General features: G+C 50.6%; 4 protein-coding genes across 4 annotated transcripts; 2 read left to right on the plus strand and 2 right to left on the minus strand.

Annotated features, from left to right (window-relative positions):
* Positions 1 to 220: 220 nt before the first annotated feature.
* LOC129405546 (SLC35A4 upstream open reading frame protein) lies at positions 221 to 2,249 on the minus strand. The gene is made up of 3 exons (XM_055141326.1): positions 2,148 to 2,249; positions 1,162 to 1,260; positions 221 to 428 (listed from the first exon to the last, which is right to left on the minus strand). Exons 1-3 carry the CDS (start codon positions 2,160 to 2,162, stop codon positions 231 to 233), a joined length of 312 nt encoding a protein of 103 aa, XP_054997301.1. The 5' UTR covers positions 2,163 to 2,249; the 3' UTR covers positions 221 to 230.
* Positions 2,250 to 2,336: 87 nt separating this feature from the next.
* Positions 2,337 to 9,440, plus strand: APBB3 (amyloid beta precursor protein binding family B member 3). The gene is made up of 12 exons (XM_055141325.1): positions 2,337 to 2,765; positions 3,037 to 3,200; positions 3,283 to 3,359; positions 4,051 to 4,111; positions 4,520 to 4,666; positions 4,791 to 4,918; positions 5,355 to 5,469; positions 5,607 to 5,691; positions 5,975 to 6,058; positions 6,202 to 6,317; positions 6,402 to 6,629; positions 8,886 to 9,440. Exons 1-12 carry the CDS (start codon positions 2,717 to 2,719, stop codon positions 9,117 to 9,119), a joined length of 1,488 nt encoding a protein of 495 aa, XP_054997300.1. The 5' UTR covers positions 2,337 to 2,716; the 3' UTR covers positions 9,120 to 9,440.
* A 602-nt stretch (positions 9,441 to 10,042) lies between these two features.
* On the plus strand, positions 10,043 to 16,481 carry SRA1 (steroid receptor RNA activator 1). The gene is made up of 5 exons (XM_004609998.3): positions 10,043 to 10,674; positions 10,775 to 10,900; positions 14,916 to 15,118; positions 15,803 to 15,911; positions 16,063 to 16,481. Exons 1-5 carry the CDS (start codon positions 10,650 to 10,652, stop codon positions 16,269 to 16,271), a joined length of 672 nt encoding a protein of 223 aa, XP_004610055.1. The 5' UTR covers positions 10,043 to 10,649; the 3' UTR covers positions 16,272 to 16,481.
* Positions 16,482 to 17,015: 534 nt separating this feature from the next.
* Positions 17,016 to 22,320, minus strand: EIF4EBP3 (eukaryotic translation initiation factor 4E binding protein 3). The gene is made up of 3 exons (XM_004609926.2): positions 19,550 to 22,320; positions 17,871 to 18,041; positions 17,016 to 17,764 (listed from the first exon to the last, which is right to left on the minus strand). Exons 1-3 carry the CDS (start codon positions 19,650 to 19,652, stop codon positions 17,736 to 17,738), a joined length of 303 nt encoding a protein of 100 aa, XP_004609983.1. The 5' UTR covers positions 19,653 to 22,320; the 3' UTR covers positions 17,016 to 17,735.
* Positions 22,321 to 24,580: the final 2,260 nt, after the last annotated feature.

Genomic DNA, 24,580 nt, shown 5'->3' on the forward strand with positions numbered 1-24,580 from the left:
TTAGAAGCCACAGTCCCGGGGTGACTCCCAAGGACTAGGGAAGGAAGGAGTCCTGGGTGCTGGCTGACTAGCCACTTTCCATCCCCTACAGGAGACGGGATGAAGGTGGCAGGGAAGTGGGAGAGAGCAAGTGGGGTAACAGCCAGGGAAGCCAAATATGGCGTCTGTGGTCGGAAGGCCTCCTCCAGCGGGCCCCAGCTACTCATCCTGCCTCCCCCATGACATCCAGACTAGTCAGGCCCCTTGCGCAGCGACCGCAGATAGTCCCTCAACGTCTTCTCCACATTGGGCACAGCATATGCCTGAGCTGCGTAGATGCCAGTGCAGGTGCCCACGGCAAAACCCAATACGGCTGAGGCCCTCAGTTTGGCCACCACATAGCCGGCCAGGAAGCCCTTGAGGAACGGGGAGGCCAAGAGCGAACCATCCTGTGGAAGAAAATGTAGGGCGACACTCAGCGAGGATCTCCCCTTCCGTACTCAGAACTACTCAGGTGAGGCTCCGAATACCCGCCACCTGCTCCTCCTTACTCTGGAGCCCAGGAATCGACATCCAAAGTCCTCACGGTCTGAGGTGGAAAAAGAACTTTGGAGTCCTGATCTCACAATCTTAGAACCCTGGGATCAGAACCCTATTGCCACAAAGCCAGAGAGGTGTCCCTGGAAACTGTTCTCTCGCCACTTCTCCCTCAGGTTTAGCAAGACGGCCACAATGAACTGCTTTTACAACACACCTCTCCCGCCTTCATCCTGCTACTTCCCACCACTGGGCTCTGCACGCACTGCTCTATTGAAGGCTCCAGTTCAGTGTCATTTTCTCAGGGAAGTCTCTTTCTATCTCTGTCTCTGTCTCTCTCTCTCTCTCTCATTTCTTTTGGCCACACCCAGCTGTTTTCAAGACTTACTTCTGACTCTGCACTCAGGGATCACTCCTGGTGGAGCTCCTGGGACCATAATGGAGTACCGGGGATCGAACCTGGGCCGGCTGTATGCAAGGCAAGAGCCCTACCCACTATACAGGTAAAGGCCCACAGGGAAGCTTTTCTTTGGGGGTCACATAAAACATGTCCCTTAGTAAGCATTCACTGAAGTCATCTGCCACCCACATCTGCACACTGCCCAGTCAAACCTGACGAGGGCAGTGGGCGAGGGTCAGCCTTACCTGGCCCACACCACTGCTGACTTCGTCTTCCACACGCCGCTGCAGGTGCTCCAGCTGGTTCTTGAGGAATGCCAGATCCTTAAGCTTGGGCAGGGAATCCTAGGACAAGGGAGAGACTGGCTCAGGCGGACTGACTCAGCTTCACTCTTGCTCAAATTTATCAGAGGCTGAAAAATCATTTCCCAGTGGTAAAGGAAGGCATTGAGGAGGGCAGAACTCACAGAAGGGTCAGAGAGAGCAAGACAGGTGGGATCTGCAACAGTAAATGCCAGGAATTTTATCTAGACAGCAGATGAGAGGAGGCGGAAAGACAGCTATGGGATGGTCAGTGAGGAAAGCATTTAGGAGTCCACTATAAACCACGGAGAAGCAGTGTCCAGTCCCGTCCATGGGGTCCCAAGCATAACGGGGTCTGGCAAGTTTCTCTGCAAACGTGCACGTGTTGGTGCTGAACTTCACACCAATAGTGAGGAACGACCTGAAGGCCTTCGCTGGGCACTTTGGGAAAAATTCTAATTTCTGTCTGGCTGTGGCCCTCTACGCACACCCCCCACCCAAGCCCCAAGGACTTCCCGGGAACGGCTGCGGGCGTACATGGGCTGAGATTTCGGTCTCATCTTAGCAGGCTACTCGGTGGATGAGCAAGGGAGTGCTTGGATGGCGGTGTGAATGTCCCTGGGGGAAATGCCGGGGTTCGGCGACTGACATAGGAGAGAAGTGGACAAGAGTGTGTGAGAATAATCAGGGGCCGTGTCAGTCCCAGGAGGGCTCATCTGAGGGAACCCCGGCACCGCCTGCCTCACTCACCTAAGTGATCGGCCACTGCACTCCCCCATGAGGCAGGCGCCTGGTGTAAAAGCTCGCTTCCGGGGGAACCAAGGGGGGCATCCTCAGCCCTGAGCGGCTCCAGTGTCGCCTCTGGCCAGAACTAAAAAGGAGCGAAGACCACCCCGGCGACAGGTCCCCTCCCCCACGCGCACACTCACCTTGTCATCCGCCATCTTCCCCGCCGAAGTTGCTGCGCAGGCGCAGCCCCGCCTCCTCGGTGCTAAGTGCCGCGGCCATTTTTACTGCGGGCGGAGGTACTTCCGGGGCGATTTCGGGAAGGGCGGAGGCGCCTTCCTGCGGGCGGTCCCCTCGCGGTTGTCCGGCGCGGCGCGGCGCCTGCTGGGTGCGCGCGCGCGTGCACGGCTGGGGCGCGATGATCTCACTCGTGCGTGTGCGCGCAGCGAGCGCGTTCGCCGGTGCCGCTGATGAGCTCAGAGTTGCGCGGTGATGTCAGCTTCGCTGTCACCGCTGCGCCTCCCTCGGAATGCGTGCACCCATTCGGGGATCCTGACGCCCGTTTACACGCGCCACTCAGGGGCGGGCAGAGCTGCTTGAACCCGTCCCTTCTGGCCCCGGGACCCGACCCTCCCGTCTGGTGTTCGTGCAGCGCTCTCTGCCCTGCGGATTCCGCGCCGAGAGGCTGGGACTGGTCGGCGCAGCAGCTCCAGAGGTCGAGCTGGGCTGAGAGTGCGGGCCGGCCAAGGCCGGCGGGGACACGACCGGGGATATGCTGGGCAAGGATTACATGTTGGCCATCATTCTGGTCAACTGTGACGGTGTGCACCCGGGGCCCTATGGGAGGATCGTGGACTGAGGGTGGAGGGGACAAGGGAGGGCTCAAGGCCATCCCAAGACCCAGAGGCAGGAAGGGGGTACGTCTCGACGTGACTAGTGACTTGATTACCGCACTAACCAAAACTGGGAGCTTGAACCCTAAGACCCGACCTAAGAGGTTGACCCCTTTGGATGGAGTGATTGTTTCAGTGTTATCCCGAACCCACGAAATGTAGCCCCCGTGTTTCTCCTCTCCACCCCGTGCTCCTGTAGATGATTTGTGGGGGGACCAGAACCTGGAGGGGGAGGCAGGCCTGCCCCCTGGCTGGAGGAAGATTCGCGATGCTGCTGGTACTTACTACTGGCACGTACCCAGCGGTAGGACCCAGTGGCAGCGTCCAACTTGGGAACCAGGAGCTGCAGAGGACCCAGGCATGGTAGGTGAAATGGGAGGAGGGGGCCGGGACCCATGTGTGGACCTGAGTCTGCTGCTCCTCTGACTCAGTCTTCTCTTTACAGAGGACTGAGGGGATTTGGGGACTTCGGCCTCCCAAGGGGAGATCTTTCTCCAGCCTGGAGAGTTCCCTGGACCGAAGGTAACAAAGATAGGCCAGGCAAAATGCAAGGCTTGGGAGGGGGTTCCAGGATGGCAGAGAGAAAGCTGAACCCAGTCTTTTTTTTTAGCCTGCATTCTGGAATCTATCCCCTGCCTAGAACTTTTTCTTCCTGTTCTTCTTGGCTCTGTCCTCTGTGCTGCTTGACTCTTTGTATTTTGAGCTTTGTTTGTTTTTATTTTTTGGCTACATCCTGCAGTACTCGGGGCTTTACTTCCAGCTTTGTTCAGGGTTCTCTCCTGGCCGAGCGCAGGGGCCCACATGAAGTGCTAGGGTTTGAACCCTGCTTGGCCGCATTCAAGGCAGGCACTCTGGTGAGCTGGGTGGCCTTCTAGGGTCCCAGCTCCCTAGAGTCCTGTCTCCTTCCCAGTGCTGTTCTGTGTCTGTGGGCTGATTTGTCATGTTCTAGGACTTGTCTGCTGTCCTGTGTGTTAGGGTTTCTGGTCCACATTTTTACCCTTACTCATTTGTAACCTTTACTCTGCATTCTGTGGCCTGAATTTCCCCTCAAATTCTATGTCACACTCTGTTACATTTATTTAATAAGTCCTGGACACGGTCCTGATCTGGTTTTATATTTTGGGTTTTATCTTGTGACCATCATCTGTTCTTAGCCCCACCAAGTGTGCCTTCTGTGGGAAGAGTTCCTCTTACCGCATCTGCTCTGTTTCAGTAACTCTCTGACCTGGTATGGCGAGGAATCCTACGCCCAGAACTTGGAGCCAGGAGCTAAGGTAGTGACTTGGGCCTGAGTTGCCAGCCCAAAGCATAGGGGATAAGAGAAGGGGTGTGTGTGTGGAGGGGCTGGAGTTATTTACAGTAGGTAAGGTATTTGCCTTGTACATGGCCAGTTTAGGTTCGATACTGGCATCCCATATGTTTCCCAGAGCACTGCTAGGAGTAATTCCTGAGTGCAGAGCCAGGAGTAACTCTGAGCATCGCTGGTTGTGGTTCAAACACCAAAACAACATCATCATCAACAACAACAAGAACAAAAAACCGAAAAGGGAAGATCAGGGGAGGGATTGGATCGAGCAGAGGTGGTATGCAGGGAGGAGGTATAGGGGTTTATATGTGTGGAAGCTGTGGTATCCCATTTTACTCAACTTAGCATCCTCTCTCCTTCCCCCAAACCTCATCAGTGCTTTGCAGTTCGCTCTCTGGGCTGGGTTGAGGTACCCGAAGAGGACCTGGTACCAGGAAAGAGCAGCATCGCAGTCAATAACTGTATCCAGCAACTGGCCCAGACTGGCAGCCGGACCCAGCCTCCAGATGGTGCCTGGGGTGAGGTGAGCTGGGTGGCCTTCTAGGGGTCCAGCAAAGAGCTCTGCAGGGATAGTTTTCTCTGAATTGGCTTTTCTGCACAGCAGTCATTGACCTTATCTGAGCCTGGCTGACCTCTGTTCTTGGCAGGGCCAGAATATGCTGATGATCCTGAAGAAAGACGCCATGAGCCTGGTGAACCCCCTGGACCACAGTCTGATCCATTGTCAGCCTCTGGTGCACATCCGGGTGTGGGGTGTGGGCAGCTCCAAAGGCCGGTGAGGATCCTTATACCAAGTGAGAGTTGCTCCTCCCTCCCCCCGCCACCCCTGTGATCCCCTCTCCTCATCCCCCTGATGGTGATCCCCTGTACTTGAACCCCTGGACACAGGTCCTCTGACATGGACCCGAGCTCTGCCTCCCCTGCCTGGTCCAGCCCTGGTGGGGGAGGGTGGGCCCAGCTCGGCGGGGACAGATGGGGGAGAGTCTGAGAGGCGGGACTGATTCTGTCCTGTGCTCCCACATGCTTCTGGAACAGTGACAGGTGAGTGACAGCAGAATGCCTTGAGCCCCAGCCCAGACCCCGTGTGTCATCCCTGCCAGAGCCCTCACCTAACTGCCCAGTGTCCTGTAGGCACTGGAGGCCCCTGTTCCTACCGGCCCCCTGTCCCTGTCTGATCCCTGCCCTAGCCCCTCTATCTCTGCCCCTGCCAGGGACTTTGCTTTTGTGGCGGGCGACAAAGACAGCTGTATGCTCAAGTGTCATGTGTTTCGCTGTGACGTCCCTGCCAAGGCCATTGCCAGTGCCCTGCATGGGCTCTGTGCCCAGGTAAGGGCCAAGAATGGGGAAGGGTATGGAAGCAGGGAGCTGGGTTGGAAGCTGCTGGGTGTAGCTGGCTTGGGTGTTGGTTCCTGTACCTCAGTCCTCGGCAAGCTGTGCCTCTTGTCGCCTGTGTTGTGTTTCAGATCTTGTCCGAGAGAGTCGGGGCCAGTGGTAGTTCTTCTGGATGCTCCCTAGACCCCATCTCCCCAGAAGACCTGCCACGGCAAGGTATGGCTAGGGACCTGCTGCACCACGGCCACAGGTTACTTTGGTGCAAGATGCAGGTGGTGTCCTGCTCATTTAGAACTTGCCTGGAGACAGTGGGTTGTCCTGGGTCCAGGGGTCCTACGAGCTGAGCTGGAGAAGCATCTGTGGCCTTGTATTTGCTCCAGCTCTCTGGGAAGGGCTGGGAAAATGGGAGGGAGGGAGGGAGAGAAAGAAGAAGAGAGGGAGAGAGGAGAGAGAGAGAAGACAGAGGAGACAGAGGAGAGAGGACTTCTGTGTGTTTCAGTGGAACTGCTGGATGCAGTGAGCCAGGCAGCTCAGAAGTACGAGGCGCTCTATATGGGAACCCTGCCAGTCCCCAAAGCCATGGGTGAGCACTGGGGGAGGTGGCTGGGAGGGAGGAGGACAACCCGACGCTCCATTGAGTGTCCCATGGCCCTCTATTCTCATCACTCTGAATTCCGAGCCACTTCTTTACATCTGGGTGACACCATGGTGGACATATCCCCCCAGGCATGGATGTGCTGAACGAGGCCATTGGTACTCTCACCATGCGGGGGGACCGGGATACCTGGGTCCCCACCATGCTCAGTGTGTCCGACTCTCTCATGACTGCACATCCTATTCAGGTACCCGGACTGGGGTCGGGTGGGTGGACGGGGATGCTGAGTGGTCACTGCCGGTGTCAGGCTGAACTCAGTGACTCTGGTCAGGGCCGACCTTCCGGTGATGAGGCCGGGTGTGGACAGGCTGAGGCTGGTGCGGAGGAGGAGCCACTGTGGCAGTGTCCTGTGCGCCTTGTGACCTTTATTGGTGTCGGTCGTGACCCACACACCTTTGGCCTCATTGCCGACCTGGGCCGCCAGAGCTTCCAGTGTGCAGCCTTCTGGTGCCAGCCCCACGCAGGGAGACTCTCGGAGGCGGTGCAGGCTGCCTGCATGGTGAGTTGGGGTGGGATGGGAGCATGGGGCTGCCTTGCAGCTGCGGCTTTTTGTTTGTTTTGCTTTTAGCTCTTTGGATCACACCCTGCAATGCTCAGGTTGCTCCCGGCTCTGCACTCAGGAATTACTCCTGGTGGTGCTTGGGGAACCATATGGGTTGTTGGGGATCAAACCTAGGTCAGCCATGTGCAAGGCAAACACCCTACCTGCTGTACTATCGCTCTCCGGTCCTTGTTTTGTTTTGGGGCTACTCCCAGGGTGCTTAGGGCTTTCTGAGCTCAGGAATCACTCCTTTGTGCTCAGGGCTTCCTCCTAACTCTGTGTGCAGGGATCACCCCTGGCAGGACCTGGGGGACCGTATGGGGTGCCAGGGATTGAACCCAGGTTGGCTTCCTGCAAGGCGAACCACTGTACTGTCTCAGGCCCTGCCTTGCAGCTTCTTCATACTGGTGACAGTTTTGGCGCTGGGCCCTCTCCAGAGATCACAGGCTTGCAGCTGCAGGGCTGACGGGCACACCAATGTTCTGCTTGGCTCTCATGCTGTTTTCTCTAAGTTTTAATTAAAACTGTCTGACACTAGGTTCACATGTCTACAGTTCCACGCTTGGCTGGAATTGGTGTTCCCTGTGGGATTGCTGTTCCTGTTTGTCTCATACAGGCTGTATCCTGGCATCTCTGGCACTTGGGCATGGGATGCTTCAACTTTGTAAGATGATGTCATTCATTCACTGAGGGAATGAGTGTCAGCAGGGGCCCAGGAGTACTTGACTTGGGGAGTTCCTTGATATGGGGGTATAGTTGTTGATCTTACGAGCAGAGATGCTTCAGAAAGAAGGTGTGTGCCCCAGGATGATGAAGACAGAGCCCTTCAGGGGTTTGCTAAGGCTACCTGAAGTAGGTGATAACATGGCTGGGAGGGATTTGCAAAAGAATTTTAAAAAGCGATTTAAAAAAATCTTGGGCTGGAAAGATAGTACAGCAGGTGGGCACTTGCCTTGCACATGGCCGACGTGGGTTCTGTCTCTCCCTCTTGCCCCCCTTTCAGAGTGATCCCTAAACATCGGTGGGTGTGGCCTCCAAACTAAAACATATAAACTAGTTGAAGATCCAATCCAAGGAGGAAAACAAACCAAGTAAAGGGGAGTCAGATAAAGTATTGGAAACCCTAGCTGTGAAGTGAGAGAGATGTTAGTGGGTCAGATTATCTGAAAGAAATGTATTCTGGAGCTGGAGAGTTCATTCAACAAACTGGTACACCTGCTTTGCATGCAGGAGGCCTGGGTTCGATCCCTACCTCCTCATGATCTCCTGAGCACTGGACTGGGAGTAGCTCCTGAGCACTTCTGGGTGTGGCCCAAAAATGTCAAAAAGAAAAAAGAAAATAGTATGTCTGGAATGCCAGGGGGACGAAGTGAGAGGTGGGGCCAGAGTGAATGGCAGAAACCAGGTTATGGAAGGACTCAGGAGTCAGGCTGATACTAATTTTATCCCTAGTTACTCTGAGCCATGGCAGAGGTTTGAAGAAAGGTCAGTGAAGTCAGGTGTGAGGGCTGGAAGCCCACTAAAAGTACAGTGAGGTTCAAAGATTTGGAAGACTTTTCAGAGAAATAGTAGGAAGACCTTCCATTTAGAGTTGGTTCAGATGAGATGATGCAGGCAGTTGGCTGAGAGCGGGGTTTGGGCTGTAGACCTGCCTGGCCTGGGAATCCTCGGGGTCAGGCCAGTCCACCCTAGTGAGAGTGAGGAGAGGCAGCATGTAATTGGCTTAATAAGAACAGGCGCTCAGGCTGGAGTTGAGGGAGAGGGGAGAGAAGGACTGGGTGAAGTTGGCAGAAGTTTCCTCCTTTATGAAATGGGCAATCGGGTGAATAATACTCGGTAAATGACTGCATTAAGTTAGATGACAGAAAGCTTTATTTTAGGGCCATACCAGGGGGGCTTACTCCTGACTTGGTGCTTGGGGGTTCCTTCTGGTGGTGATTAGGGGAGATCTGCTGGTTCTGGGATTGAACCTAGGCCTCCTGCATGCCACACCTGTGCTCAGCCCATTGAACACTTTCTCTGGCCCCTGAGAGTTTTCAGCATAGCACCCAGCCCTCCTGCATGCTCAGTAATTGTCAGGTTGTGTTTCTGTCGTTGGGTTGTCTGGGACTGTTGCAGTGGTGGTGCCTGTCTCAGGCCACACCTTCCTGCAGAAGCCATCAGGGAGCGGAGGCGCCGGAAGGAGCTGGCACCTTACCTTTCCCTTCTCCCTAGGTGCAATACCAGAAGTGTCTTGTGGCCTCTGCAACTCGAGGCAAGGCCTGGGGTGCCCAGGCCCGTGCCCGCCTTCGGCTCAAGCGGACCAGCTCTGTGGATACCCCAGGTCCCCTGCCCCTCCCTCTGCTCAAAGGAGGGGTTGGGGGTGCAGGGGCAGCCCCTCGCAAGCGGGGAGTCTTCTCTTTTCTTGATGCCTTCCGGCTGAAACCGTCTTTGCTCCATATGTCCTAAGTTGAGGATTGGAGAAGAGGCTCTGGACCCGTGTCCGGCTTTACCCCAACATTCCCCAGGGCCTATGGCCTCTCAGTCCTTTGGTGGCCTCTCCTTTGGCACTCTCTTTACCTGTCCCTCAGACCCTTGCCCACCCTCTATTTATTGCTGTATTTATTGTTTATAGGATGGCTGAGAGGCCCAACACCACACCTAGGCCCCTGGCTTCTCTTCCGCTGGGCCCCTGTATTCCTTGCCCCTGTTCAGCTCTGGACAGTTGGCTCTACCTCAGCAACACTTTATAGCAAAATGAGTACAAATAAAAATCCCTCAGTGACCTCACTGGGTGTGAGTATATTGGGCCTGGGACAGGGTTGGGGGTTAACAACCTATGTCTGTGCTTGCTGACTTCCTGTGGGCACATGAGACCGTGGGTGTGATAGAAAATATATTTGTTGAGTAACAGATTCCCAAGAGCTTTTCTGTGCCAGGTACTAGTCTAGGCATCAGGGGTGCAATAGAATGGTCACAGGAGCTCCATCTTCTGAGTCTGTCAGAAAGGGTGGAGATGAAGAGTCAAACAAGATAGCTTATGCTGCCCAGCCCAGGGGCTGCCTGTGCCCAGGTGTTGCTGCTGAGGTATGTGGTGCCCAAGCACATCGCCCACACCCCCCTTGAGAGATGTGTTGTTTGAGACCTTCATACTTTCGAGGCTGGATGTGTTACTGGGGCTCTCTGGAGCCCATGTTCTCGTTCCTTTCCCTCCTGCTCCTTCCTCAAAACTTCCAAATAAGGGGCTGGAGCGATAGCATAGCGGGTAGGGCGTTTGCCTTGCACGCGGCCAACCCGGGTTCGAATCCCACATCCCATATGGTCCCCTGAGCACAGCCAGGAGTAATTCCTGAGTGCAGAGCCAGGAGTAACCCCTGTGCATCGCCGGGTGTGACCCAGAAAGCAAAAAAACAAAAAACAAAAAAACCCTTCCAAATAAAACCTGTCTCTACTTTAAAACAAAACAAGACAGAAGGTGATAGTACAACTAGTAAATTTAAGTGTGGGAATTCAGGTGAGACCAGAGATGACATTAACCCATCAGCTTCCTAGGGGGGAGATACTGAAGGAACTTGAATACCCAGTAAGAGAGTATAAGGGAGGGCTACAGAGGCGAGGTTCTAGGACTAGACCTTGATTAGACCTCGAGAAACCTAAGCGGGGCAGGAGCTTCTGGCGATTAGAGTTGTCCTGGGACTAGGCAGAAAGCGCACAGGGCTGGTGCGCCCGCGGGACCTCTGGGGTCTATCCCGGTGCCCCTAGTACCGCCGGAGCTCTAAGCCGCGTAGGCGTGGCCCCCAAACGCCCAAACAAAAAGCTGAGATCCGCTGGGGCGCAAGCAGCACCCAAGGAGACCCAGGACTGGGGTGCCATCTCCCGGGAAGCGGAGCCAGCCGCCCCCGCGACCCCCGGTGTCGTCGCGGGTCCCGCGTCGTCCGGGCCTCGGGCGCGGCCGCCCCGGAAGTGACGCGCTGCCCCGCTGGCCGTGCGGAAGTGGAGATGGCGGAGCTGTACGTGAAGCCGGGTGAGCGCGGGCTCCAGGCTAGGGGGGCCCCCGCGCAGGGTACGCGCCGCCGGCCCCCGGGCTCCCCCCGCTTCTCTCACACGGCCCCTCACCCCCGCAGGCAACAAGGAGCGCGGCTGGAACGACCCGCCGCAGTTCTCGTACGGGCTGCAGACCCAGGCGGGCGGACCCAAGCGCACCCCGCTCACCAAGAGGGTCGCCGCCCCGCAGGATGGACCCCCCAGAGGTGCGTGGGAGCTCTGTGCGCCGACACCCGCCCAGAATAGGCAGGGCCGGAGCAGCTTTCCGGGCCACCGAGGACTCCCCCCTGGAAGGAAGGTCAGAGCCCCCGGGAGGGGCCGGGCAGCAGGCCTCTTTCTGAGCCGTAACGGTTTTTGGGAATTCTGTGTTCTAATTTCCAGTCTTGCTCCCACCCTGGTCTTTCCGCAGAGCTTCACGGCAGTGTGCCCATTGCTCTACACCTTCACTTGGCCTTTGTCATAAGCATCTTAGCCTTAAAGCGTTAATCATTGACCGAATCGGTTTCGAAGTAAGTGCTCCGAAGCACTTACTGCGACTTAAGGCACTATTTGAGGGCCAGCCAGGCTGAACACGACAGTAGGTGGCTGCTTTCTGAGAGTTAACTCCCTAGTTGAGGCGCTAGACAAGTCGTGGTGGTCTGTGGACAACAAAACGCTGCGACGTGAGTGGGTAACTTAAGTTAGGGGGCTGAGGGACAGATGCTTAAGCTAAATCTGGCGGATCAGGTGCAAGAGCATCTCAGACATTGGAAACAGCTGGTGCAAAAGTTCTTGAAAACACCTTTGGCAAATTCCGACCGAGAGAGTACCTAGTTGCTAGCACCGAGGACTAAAGATAGAAATAAGATCTGAGAAGCGGGTGGGGACCCGACCCTAGTGGGTTTTATAAACCGAAATAAGTTAGGAAAGACAACCACTGAAAAGTTTAAATCGAGCCTTTTCCTCTGAGCATTTCCAATGCCAATAGGTGGGGCTGTGGCCCAAGAAAGCAGTTCAGATCCAGGCATTTCATCATCCTGTCCTCCACACTGGCAGTACTAGAAAGGAATGGTAGAAATTATGGTTTTAATTTTTTGTTGTTTTGTTTCTGGGACATCTGGTGGTGCTCAGGGGCTACTCTTGTTTTGTGCTCAGGGGACCATATGTGGTGCTGTGGTTGGTACCAGTGTTGGTTGCATGCAGCACAGCACCTTACCTGTACTATCTTTCTGGCCCCTAAATCATGTTTTGTTATTGTTTCTGGGCTTACTCCTGGCTCTGTGCACAGGGATCACTCCTGGCAGGGCTGGGGGACCATATGTGGTGCCAGGGACTGAATCCGGGTCAGCTGCATGTAAGGGAAATGCCTTACCTGCTCTGGCCCCAAATCATGGTTCCTTAACGTTGGCACTGTTGACATCTCAGGCCAGTCAAATTTTTGTGGTATTAAGACTGTGTATAGTAGGAGTTACCATCAAGCCTCTACCCAGCAGTTCTGTTATTCAAGTGTCTCCAGACATTTGTGCTGGGGGCAAAATCTCCCCTGGCTGAGAAATAGGGAACTTTTTTTTTTTTATATATCCCTTCTGGCAGGGTGTGGGGGAGCTATTTGGTGGTGCTGGGAACTATTGCCTGTGAAGTGCTTGGAGGTCCACCTGGGTGGTGGGAGGGATGCTTGTCAGTCATGTACTCCAGAACTCCAGAACTCTATCCCCCTGATTTATATCTTCAGGTATGTCTGCTGATGGAAATAGACACATTAAGAGACTACTAGTGAGGGGGCTGGAGCGATAGTACAGCTGGTAGGGTGTTTGCCCTGCACGCAGCTGACCCAGGTTTGATCCTCAGCATCTCATATGGTCCCCCAAGCACCACCAGGAGTGATTTCTGAGTGCAGAGCCAGGAGTAATCGGAGTAATCTCTAATTATCGCTGGATGTGACCAAAAAAGCCAAAAAAAAAAGTTGATCAAATAGTGAGGTGCTGGAGATAGTAGAAAGTGTTTTGGGACAGTAGGATGTGAGGGAATCAATGTAACTTCAATTTTTTGAGAGAAAGAAAAGCGAGTTCTTTATCTGGATGTGTTAAATTTGGTATGCAGTTTGGGGGTTGAGGGAGAGGTCTAGGTCAAAAAAAAGAAATGAATCATCATTAATGGTCACATCTGGCATAAACACAAGTAAGATTCATGTAAGATGAGTGTATCAATAGAAAAGAAATTTGCAGAGACAACTATGAGGTAGCCATGAGTAAGAAGAAAAGTGAAATTTCTGCTGGGAGAGTTAAAGCTTGATTCAAGGGTGACATGCCACGGAGAGGTGAAGTTAGAGAGAAGGGATCACTGATCTTGACAGATACATGGCTGGCTTGGGATTTTATCTTTGGGCCACACCCATTGAGGCTCAACAATTACTCCTCCCTCTGTGCTATGTTGGCGGTGCTCAGGGGAACATATGGGATGCCGGGGATCAAACCTGGGTCAGCATGTGCAAGGCAATGTACTGTTGCCCTTGTACTGTTGCTCCAGCCCCGGCTAGGTTGGTTTTGAGGTAAGAATTTTGTAAAAAGACTTTAGTTCATTCAAGAAATTTGGCTATGAAGCAGATATGAGCAGTATTTGGTGATGGGATGTGAGGTAAGGGAGACCTATTTATTACTACTTTTTGGTTTAGGCCAGACCCAAAGATGCTGGTGATTAAATTGGGGTGGCTCTTGCCTTCAAAGCATGTACTCTGCCTCTTAAGCACAGAGCCTGGAGTAAGCCCTGAGCACATCTGGGTGAGAGGTCCCAAAATAAAAAAAAAAAAAAAAAGAAAATTTACCATACTGTTTTTTCTAAAGCCCTTGGAGGATCTGGAGCCCTTCTTAGCTCTCCAGTGACAGCTCATATTACTCTCTTCGTTGCTAATACTTAGTCACACAGCTAATAAGTCACACAGGCCTTACTAACCTAGTTGCTATAACATATCAGGACTTTTTCTGCTTCTTGGGTACTGCCTTTACCTCTTCCTAGTAGAGTTTCTTCAGATTTTTTTTAAGTTGCATTGGTCTCATTAATTTTTAACTTTATGAACACTTTTTGCTATACACGAATTTAGCAGCTATATCTGTATTACTTAAAACAACTGCATCCCTGTAAAATAAGTGCTTATTATTTTGCAGATTAGGAACCCCAGTTCAGAAGTTAGAGAGTAACACGGGAGGGGCCAGTGAGCTAGTTCAAGGAGTTAAGGCACTTGCCTTGCATTTGGCGGACTCTGGTTTGAATCCCAGCACAGCATATGATCCCCAGAGCCTCTCCAGGAGTGACCCTGAGCACAGATGGAGTAAGCCTTGAGTACTGCTTAGGTATACCTGTTTTTCCCTTCCACTCTCCCAACAAAAGAAATCTGTTATATGTTAGAGTGGGTGAGCTAGGATAAACTAAGATGTCACCTTAGAAAGGCTTCCTTGAACACTGTTGTTTTGGGCCACACCAGCAGTACTCAGGGATTACTTCTGGCTCTTCCATCACTCCTGAAGGGCTCAAGGACCATATGCATGCCAAGGGTCGAACCCTGGTCTACCATGTGCAAGGCAAACGCTCTACCTACTGTACTATCACTCTAGCTCCTGAATACTAAGTATTTTATTTCTCTCTCTTTTTTTTTTTGCTTTTTGGGTCACACCTGGCGATGCACAGGGGTTACTCCTGGCTCTGCACTCAGGAATTACCCCTGGCCATGCTCAGGGGACCATATGGGATGCTGGGATTTGAACCCGGGTCAGCCGCGTGCAAGGCAAACGCCCTGCCCGCTGTGCTTTCTCTCCAGCCCCTTATTTATCTTTCTTACGTCATTTTCTTTGTGGCATGTGGCAAAGAAAACCTGGTAATCTTGTTTGCCCATTTCCCTTTGCTAGAAGCCAAGTTCAAGAACTTCATGGTTAGCATTCTGACATTGTCTGGCACATATGCGCTAGGATCCTATTCATACATTTTTTTGGGGGGCCACACCAGGGGTTACTCCTGGCTCTGCACTCAGGAATTACTCCTGGCAGTGCATGGGATGCTGGGGATCAAACCCAGGTCGGTCATGTCAAGGCAAGTGCCCTACCCACTCTACTGTGGCTCGGACACTCATAAATATTTTGAATGAATGAACTGTTCCACAGAATAGCTCTTCTTAGATGGGATGACACTAAGGTTGAGCTTCTTACCTACCAATTTAGGTCATGTTTGCTTGATCCTGCCTTTGCTTTTCAGTCCCTACCTCAGAGACTTCTGGGGCACCCCCCATGGGGCCTCCACCTCTTTCAAGTAAGACTTCCATGCCTCCACCTGTGGGTGGCTGTCCTGCCTCCAGTCTAGAACCTACAAATTCCCCAGTCATTGAACACGAGACTCTACTGGAAGATGTGCTGACTCCTTTGGAACAGGCATTGGAGACTTGCCGTGGCCAGACAAAGGTAAGCTGTGGCACACCCCTGGATTGTTGGGGAGACCTCCTTCCATGAGAGAGATGAACTTTTGGCTTCCAAATGTAGGCTGTTCCCCTTGAGTAATGGCCCTTAGCCTTTCTTTCCATGTAGATTCCTTCAGAACCTCCTGCGGGCTGCTTAGAAAATTAACACAGGATTTTAGGGACTAATGGGACTTTTGAAGGCTAATCACTAGAAAAAGCTTATGGGAATGGGGCCGGAATACAGCAGGTAGGATGTTTGCCTTGCAAGTGGCAGGCCAGGGTTTGATCCCTGGCCTCCAGTGTGGCATCCCTGAGCACAGCCAGGAGAAACTGCTGAGTGCAGAGCCAGGAGCATCAGTGGGTGTGGCCCAAAAACCCAAAAATGCTTGTAGGAATGAGTTGATTCAGTACCCTTTATAAGTGACGATTCCATACCTCTGGCCCCTCTTAAGATCCCCCCTACTCATTTCTCATTTCCCTTTAGATCTGTTTAAGTTCTCTGGAGATAATGAGCAATGTGAAAGCAAAGAAGTTATACAGTAATTTTCACCTCTCTGGGGCCTCTAACCCTTGAATAAAGCAACTCTAAGGTTAATTGTTAAGTTCCTGGGCCACAGAGTATAGGTGCTGCCTGTCTCCTGCCCCTGTTGGGCTGGCCAACTGATCCGGGGGGGCTTCTGTGTCTCAGAAGCAGGTATGTGATGACATCAGTCGACGCCTGGCTCTGCTGCAGGAACAGTGGGCTGCAGGGAAGCTATCAACACCTGTAAAGAAGAGGATGTCTCTGCTGGTGCAAGGTGTGACTTGGTCCTTTTTTGCAGCCTCATTTTTTGTCCTGCTGTGAGTGGCTTACTTGGAACAGGTGTTGAGATGATGGTAGGCAGGGAAGGGAGGAAAGGTACCTGTTTCTTCCTTGGGGCTGCAGGCTCACACCCTCTCTCTCCTCAGAACTTTCAAGTCACCGGTGGGATGCTGCAGATGACATCCACCGCTCACTCATGGTGGACTATGTGACTGAGGTCAGTCAGTGGATGGTAGGAGTTAAAAGATTAATTGCAGAAAAGAAGAGTCTGTCTTCAGAGGAGACCAATGAAGAGAAGCCTCTGACCACAGCTGAGGAAAACCAGACCGTACCAGGTGTCCAGCAGGCTCTATAAACCCGGGGTTTCCCCGACAAACATCACACCATCCTCCTCTGCCTTGGCACGAGAAACTGTCTCTCACTTGACCGTTTTCTCCATCTGGGTGACCATATGACCTACCTGGGCTCTGGCCTGACCTATCTTTGGGGGAAGAGGTCCCACCTGGGCTACAGAGAGGTCATATTCTCAAAACATACATTTCAATAAAATATCTCAATGGCAGGCCATGGTTTAAGAGAGATGTACCCTTCCTGTGCCAAACTGGTCCCCACTGCCGGTAATGGCTGACATTAGCCTTACATCAACCCTACAAACCTTTTTCCTCTTCTCATCATGAATGGCCTTAAAGGCATGACCAGATTACAGTTTGTTACTTTCCCACAAATTAGACTTGAAAAGCACATCTCTTGCGGGCTGAGTAGCCCTAACTCTGAATGGTTTCATTTCAGTATGCGAACAGAAGCTTCAATTAAGTGCAGGGTGATTTTTGCTCAAGAAAAAACAATTGCCTTATTTGTATACTGTCACTTTTGAATTTTGCCAGCCGTATAGAGATTAGAATCAAACTAAAAATGGAAAGAAAAAAAAAGATTCCTGAAATGTGGGATCATGACTCTTATTCTCTGGGAAAGGGGTGGGTAGGATCACGACTGTGACTTGTCCAATAAGCTGCTGCCTCCGTTTGACCTGAAACTTTGCTTCTAACCCTTTGAAGACAACAATCAGTAGAAGGGGACAGAGAGGTTTGTATCATGCTATGAAAGAGATACAGGTTTTCAGTGTTGAAATAAAGGGTTGGTACTTACAGGTCAAAGGCAGAAAATGCAAAGGGAGAGACTGGAGTAGTTTGAAGATTTGCAGTGCCTCTTTTTTCCTGCTTTGGAACAGGTAGGGAGGGACTGCGGGTTCAATTGAAGGAATGCCACTTCCTGGAAAGGCTGGAACAGTCCTTCCAGGGGTCAAACTAATGCCACTTATGGTTAGTAGCTCTGGTAGCTTGCCACTGTAATCTCCCGCAGGCTCTAAATAATGGTGGAAATGTGCTCAATGGAAGCTGGAAATAGACCAGAGGCTCTAATCCCGAGGGCTTCTGGGGACTTCAGCTGTGTGGCCGTGATGGAAGATAAGCATTGAAGAAAACACAGGAGTCAACGCATTTCTTTTAAAGTTTACTAAGCAGTCAGAAGTGACATACTCCATTCCCCAGTTCCAGTCCCAGCCCCAGCCTCAGTCCATGAGCAGGGAGGGCTGTGGATCAGGAAGGGTGCCTACAGACCAGAGAAAGTTGAGTGAAGGGCTTGGCAAATTGCCCACTCTTATCTCAGGTCTAGCTGCCTCAGAACTAAGGGAGGCCCAGAACCAAGTCACTCCCTTCCAGATAACATGAAGCCAGTTGGCCTTTGGATACCCCAGAAGAGGTGGCGGCAGCAATGGCAGGAGGGATCCCTCTCACTCCCGCACAGGGTCATCTGCACCAGATTAGATGTCCATTTCAAACTGTGCGTCATCTGGAGAGAGAAAATGCAGAACTGGTAGCAGACTTAAGATCGGTGCAGAAAACCATCTTGAAATTGAATCCATAACTTAATAGACATTTTGTCGTGTTGTCCTTACCGGGTATCTCTTCCTCTGTCTCCTTCTGCTCCTTCAGTTCCTCTAGCTTGGAGAGTGGGGCTGCTGGAGTTGTGACCCCTGGAATCTGAGGGAGACAGCAGGGGGGTGTCCGGGCAATGGGTGAGTTCTTGCACTCCAGCAGGAACTTTCGGTCGTAGATGATCCTGGTGCCTGTCAAGGGGTAGGGGGGCTCAGTAAGAGGCAGGCGTTGGGGGCTTCAAATACAGGCCTTTAGGGACCTAGGAATCACGTTTCCTGAGTTATTGAAGGGCTGCTGTAGGGCTGACACTGATGATGGTTGAAGCTTAATATTGTATGTCTGAAGCATTACTATTAGAGTATTGTAAATCATGGTGCCTAAATAAAAGACTATGCAGCAGAGCCAGGGGAACATTTCTGGGTCTCTTGGTGTGGAATAAGGTTTCCAATTGGTTACTGCCATTTTATTCATTTTTGTTGTTTTTGTGCCACACCTGGCAGTTCTCAGGGCTTACTTCTGGCTCTGAATTCAGGGATCACTCCTGGTGGGCTTGGGGGATGGGGACCATGTGGGGTACTGGGGATCAAACCCCTTATCTGCTGTACTGTCTCTCCAGTTAGTCAGCTAAAAAATTTTAACATAGAAACAAAAAAGATTTTTCCCCCCTTTGAGCTATAATAAAACAGCTTTTGCTCCATGAATGGAAGTGTAAAGTACCAGTGGGCACATGTGGTTTACAGTTCCACAGGTTGCCTCTGTGAGGATCCAAATTTGGAGCTGTTGTTTAACTTTTTTTTTTGCTTTTTGGGTCACACCCAGCAATGCTCAGGGGTTACACCTGGCTTTGCACTCAGGAATTACTCCTGGTGCTTGGGGGACCATATGGCATGCTGGGGAATCGAACCCGGGTAGGCCTTGTGCAAGGCAAACGCCCTACCTGCTGTACTATCACTCCAGCACTTCCTAGTAGACTCGACTGACTTGGGGGTTTAACTGCTTTGGTTTTACAGGTGGGCCCTAGCCTTTCTGCCACAGTGGTATCAGGAAGTCAAATAGCTATGAAAGTGTTTCCACCCAAATTCTGTTATCCAGCAGGAAGGGGCTGTGTTCTCATGAAACACAGGAACGTAATGTTCTTAATCCTGACCCCTCCTAAATCCTATCAAGCTCAGTCGGGCCTGCAGGAACTTGGTGTCCTCATAATGTCCAGCCCTGTTCTGGCCCCTCCCCCCGCCTCCACGTGGCAGGAACCCCTGGATCCGGAGCCCTGTAACAGACCACGGGCTGTATGCCTAAACAAATAGTAAGCCAAACTACCCTGCCCCCAACTATACTAAAGCCGCTTTGCAAGACCTAGCACTTCCTACTGAGTCCACAGGCAGTCGGGGCGTCAGCTTCCACAACAAAGCCCCCCAGCCCCCAAACGGGGAGAAGCTAATGAGGAAATCCTGACCAAAGAGATTACAGTTTACAGTTACCCCAAAGCTATGCTCGACCATATTGCATCACTTTGAGCATTTAGGGAAACGGGCCTTAGTACCAAACATCAACCCCCTCCCCCAGTGCTACCACACAGCTGCAGAGGGGCTTGGTCGGGAAGTTTAACGCCGCGCTTCCCCACTCCCCCGCCGCGCGACCGCAGGCACGCTATGGCCTGCCCGCAACCTGCAGACCCCAAACCCGCCCCCGACCCCCTGACCTCCCGGGGTGGTGGCGTAAAGCGTGCCCCCTGGCGTGGTGCTGTAGCAGTCGGGCAGCCGGTCCCTGCCCCCTGGAATCGGGCAGCTCGTGGACGTAGACATAGCGAACGGGACGAGCAGGAAGACCAGCAGCTGTTGCTGAGAACGCGGAGCGCGCCGAGTCTGAGGCGGACTCAGCCCTACCACGTGTGGCCACAGCAACACCACCAGGACGACGTCACGCCCGGGGCGGGCCACCCGCCACTCACCCGATGGCCCCGCCCCCAACTGCGAAGGAACAAGCTCGGGCAAGCAGAAAAGTGGAGTGTTGCGTCAGGCACCAGCCTCGTCCAGTTCCTCCTGCTCAGCAAACGGCCTTGCAGTGTTGCCAGGCCAGTTAGTTTCCAGCTGGGGGCTGGGTGCGATGCGACTACCACGCACAGTTCTCCCATTCCTCAACAGTTTGGGCTAAAGTAAAGAACTATCTTATTAATAGTATTTTTAAAGTCCAGGAACAACCCAGAGTGGTCAAGTCGCTACTCAAAATCATGCTTCTTTTAGGAGGGGAAGCTCGGATTGAGGCTTGAGTGTGTCAAATTCTGGTGCCTGTGACCTTCCAGGATGCAGCGTACAGCCTCCATTAATTATACAGGACAGAGAGGGAAGTGGGCTCTCTTTCGGGCCACACCCGGCAGTGCTCGGGATTCTCCTGGCAGGGTTAGGGGGACTACACTGGGTGCAGGGAAATAGCTCTACCCTCTGGACTGCCACTCTGGCTCCCAGAGGTGGGCTCTCGGAAAGGAAAAGCTGGATTCAAAGGTGGTGGACAGGACACGCCTGTTCTGGTCTCTGCCACGACAACTCAGAAAACTAAGGGCAGGTGGCTGGTTGGGAAGGGCTCAATTTTTAGCAATTAGGAAAAGGGTTTAATGTAGACAAAGTAATAGGAAAGAAGCGGGGTAGGTGATGGGTGAGTACACACCAAGTCTGTATATACACTAAAATCTTCATGCTTTTGGCTTCTGGTTTCTTCAAAATCAGTATATTCTTCCCCCCCTACCTGCCCAAATTAAGTTAATGGACCCCTGAATCCATGCATCTGTATCACTTCAGTTCTTGGCTTCATCTGATTTTAACTTTTAATTTGTAGACTCATTAAAAATCATTTAATAAGTTAATGCTTTTTTAAAACTTCAATGTACATATATATAAATCACCTGGAGATCTTACAGAAATGAGGATTCAAAACCGTAGGTTTGAAATTCTGGGTCTTTAGTAAGAGCCAGGTGAGGCAGACCCTCACATGAGGTAGCAATGATATGGGTAGTTTATGTTCTGAAAAAGGGTCCCGAGCCTCCTGCAAAATAGTTTATGCTTAGAGCAAGTCTGCAATGCTGGAGAGTAAGCCTTGGAAGCAGTGTATAAAGAGTCATTTCTAAAAAACAGCTTTTAAGAAGTTGCAGTCAGAGATAGTACAGTGGGTAAGGCACTTGCCTTATGTGCAGCTGTTTGGGGGTCGATTTCTGGCACCCCATATGGTTCTCTGAGCTATGCCAGGAGTGATCCCTGAGTACCACCGGGTGTGGCCCAACACCCCCACCCTGCTCTCAGCCCCAAGATGGTAAATTGGGAAGGAAGTGAGATGGAATGGAGCACAATGAGACAGAAGGTGAAAACACCAGCTTTTTGGGAACAGATGGTGTTGGGAACTGGCTGTGAGAAGAGAAAGAGTAGGATCCAGATGTATCCAGATACACAGAAGGAAGCTAGAGATGGGCGAGAGAGATGGCTCCAAGAGTGCACGTGTACTGCATATGGGAGACCATGGTTGAATTCCCCGCAGCTCAAGGTTCCCTATGTACTTCCAGGAGTGACCCCAACCCTTTTCCCCCTTTAAAACAGTTGTTACTACTATTTTTACTACTGACAGGTGTTTACTTTTCTTAACGTGCTGGAATTGGAGTAGTCTCCAATTATGGGGTATAACTGTGGGGGTGCTTTCCATTTGTTTGTTTAAAGGTTTGCTGGGCTAGAGAGCTAATACAGTAGGTAGAGTAATTGCCTTGCATATGGCTGACTTGGGATCAACCCTGGCATCCCATATGGTCCACTGAGCACTGCCAGAAGTGATCCCTGAACCTCACTGATGTGACCCAAAAATAAAAAAAAAAATCACAAAACAGGTTTCCAGGGTGGTGCTAAGTATTTTTTTCCCCCCTGAAGAGGGGAAGAGGTTGGTCAAATAAATTTGGGAACCTCTGATATAAGGAAATAAGTCTGCTATTAGGCAAATTACTTTGGACTCATCAATATAAAACATGAAATATAAAATAGTTTTGTGATATCTTCCAAATTAGATCTGAAGTCCAGGCTTCTTCCCTTTATTAGGGGTGGAATAACCTCTTTTTATTTGCAGTTTATTGGAACTGAACACACTTAAGCTTCAGATACTATCCTTTTCATAGGAGAGACAAAGGAGATGGAACCTGCTTGTTTGCATATGGTGATAAATCTCTTGAGGATGAACAGGAAATGTATGATCAGAGCCCCTCAGCAAAGGCCAGGGTCCACCGGGAAGACGTCACCACCTGCCACATTTCTTGGTAGAAGAGATCTAGGATTAGTCAGGGAACAAGATGTTTTCACATGCTGTTTTCCTAGAGGTTTGTTTGTCTCTTCCAGGTTTTACAATGTGGTCCAAAGGTCTTAAACAGTGGGGCAGGACCAGGTTTACTCATCTCTATTTGACTAGAACTTTAATATGGCCAATTTATTCCCCTTGTACACTAATTCTGAGGTCAGACTCTACCAGAACTGATGAAAAGTGTTGTTCCAGTTCCTGCCATTTCTTACCTGTGGTTAGGAGAGGCCACCATTGGCTGTCCAACTCTCTTCTTCGGTCTGGTTAGCTGAGGTGATGGGATTTCCCCTTTGAGAGCAGGGACGGAAGGAAGCAGACTGGCCTATAAAAGGGCAAGTCAGCACACTGTAGCCACAATAGATTTAAAGGGTCTTAAAATATGAATAATTTTATTGGTGGTGGAAATTTTGTTACACTCAATATTACTTGAAATAAATGGATCCAGAAACCTTGATGATAGCTTTATTCATCGAAAGAGCTATTTTTCTCATGGGGTTGGTGCTATGCCTCAACTGAATGTTATTTTAGTGACTTGAGGGCTCACAAAGGATGTGCATGTTCACAATTTTCTTCTGCCTCAGCTAAAAGCTCAAACAGTAGTGATGCCCCAAATAAGGCTTCTGATTCCATGTGATAACCACTGGTAGGGCTTTTCAAACCTCAGCAATGTAAACATTCTATTGGTTTCCAGTATGCTTATATATTCTCATTTGTGAGGGAAAAAAAAAGTTAGATTTAGGAGAGACACTGTTAGAGGGGGCAGGGCACGGGGAGGTGGCACGCAGTGGGGAGAAGTCAGTGCCAGGAATCCAACCCAGGGCCTTATACATGCAAGGTAAGTGCTCTAGCACTAAGCTATGTCCCTGGCCCTAGAGGACTTCTGAGTTCAATTGTACTCAATTTCAGATGTGGACAATGAAGCCTAGAGAAAAAAAAAAGAAATGACTTGCCTAAAGTAGGTAACTTCAAATGGCAGAAATAAACAGAATGTAGGTTACTGACTCTGTTCTACTGTTCCCATGCTGCCTCCCTCCCCACATCCCTTGTATATTTTGAAAGTAAGTTCTTACCTGAGCTAGGCTTAATCCAAGGTTCAGGTTGGTAAAATAGCAGTAAAGTAATGCCAGGAAGAGGCAAGACAGAGGAAGAAGAGATTACAGCAGGCAAAATGGGGTGGGAAGTAGGCTACTGGGATCCAAATAGTCAAAGAAAAGAAGACAGTGCTGGTAAAAAGTTATGGGTGAGGGTGTCCTAACCACTTCCAAGTGAACAGTTCCTGTTTCCTTCTAACCTTCTTAACTTCTCAAAATTGCCTCATTTTCCCCATGAATTCCAGTTATTGATCTAATATAAAATTTTTTAATTCTGTGATCCTCAAAGTAACAGTGATAGGATTAAGGTTCTTTCAGATAATTTGGATGTATTGCAGATAAAGCAGAACAAAACTCACCTTTTGGTCCCATTGAGTAATTTATTTAATATCACTCACTAGCATGTTTCATCAAGAACTTTATTCCTTTCACTAATATTGATCTTTTTGGTTAGTAGTAAGTGGAAACAAGATTTGTAGGTAATCCACAGGGTCTTTTATCACCCTCATGGTAACGGGTCTCTTCAGAATACATGATGACGTTATCAGGTACTACAAAGGCAGTAGCTTCCACACCAGTGACAATTCCAAATCCATTCAAAACATAGAAATTTGAGCTTAAAGATATACCCTCATAGGTAAAATTACACGAAAGATTCATTACCAGGTATGTCTAGTGCTAGGCAGAAAAGAGAGTAGAAAAGTGATGTTTATATGGTTCTGGCCCTAGGTAACATTTTTCTGTGCATCCTTCTTTGCTTTGATGTATTTTGGCTTTTTTCTTTCAACCTGAAACATTTTGTTTTCTTTCTCAGACTGCTTTTACGTAAGACCAGGAGATTCAACTATTCTAAAACATGAGTCAATGACTGTTCTTTTCAATAGGGTACTTTTTCCTTCTCTGTTGCATCAGATTCTTGGCATAGACAATAGTTTGGCCAAAATGTTCCTGTGTTTAGCCTGATTAAAAATATTGACTTTCATATTTGCAGCCATGGAACTAAGCCCAGAATTAGTCACATATTTATAAACATTACTCAGCTGATTCAACATTACAAGAGAATTAGGGGCATAACCACACCTCCTCCTATGTCTTAACCCAAATGAAACACCTATAACCAAGTAAATCTTCAGATTAAAAATTCAGGAAGCACAAAAGGAACGTTAAGTTGATGACCTTGATGTCCCTTAGTTTGTTCAGTATCATCTGACTGAAATCATTCTTGTTGACATAGGCATGATATATAAAGCTATATAGGACCTGTCTGCTAGTTAGACAAGACACATTTCAAGACACATTTCAAGGGCTTGATTAAGAGA

The sequence above is a fragment of the Sorex araneus genome, chromosome 6, assembly GCF_027595985.1.
Source record: "Sorex araneus isolate mSorAra2 chromosome 6, mSorAra2.pri, whole genome shotgun sequence".
NCBI lineage: Eukaryota > Metazoa > Chordata > Mammalia > Eulipotyphla > Soricidae > Sorex > Sorex araneus.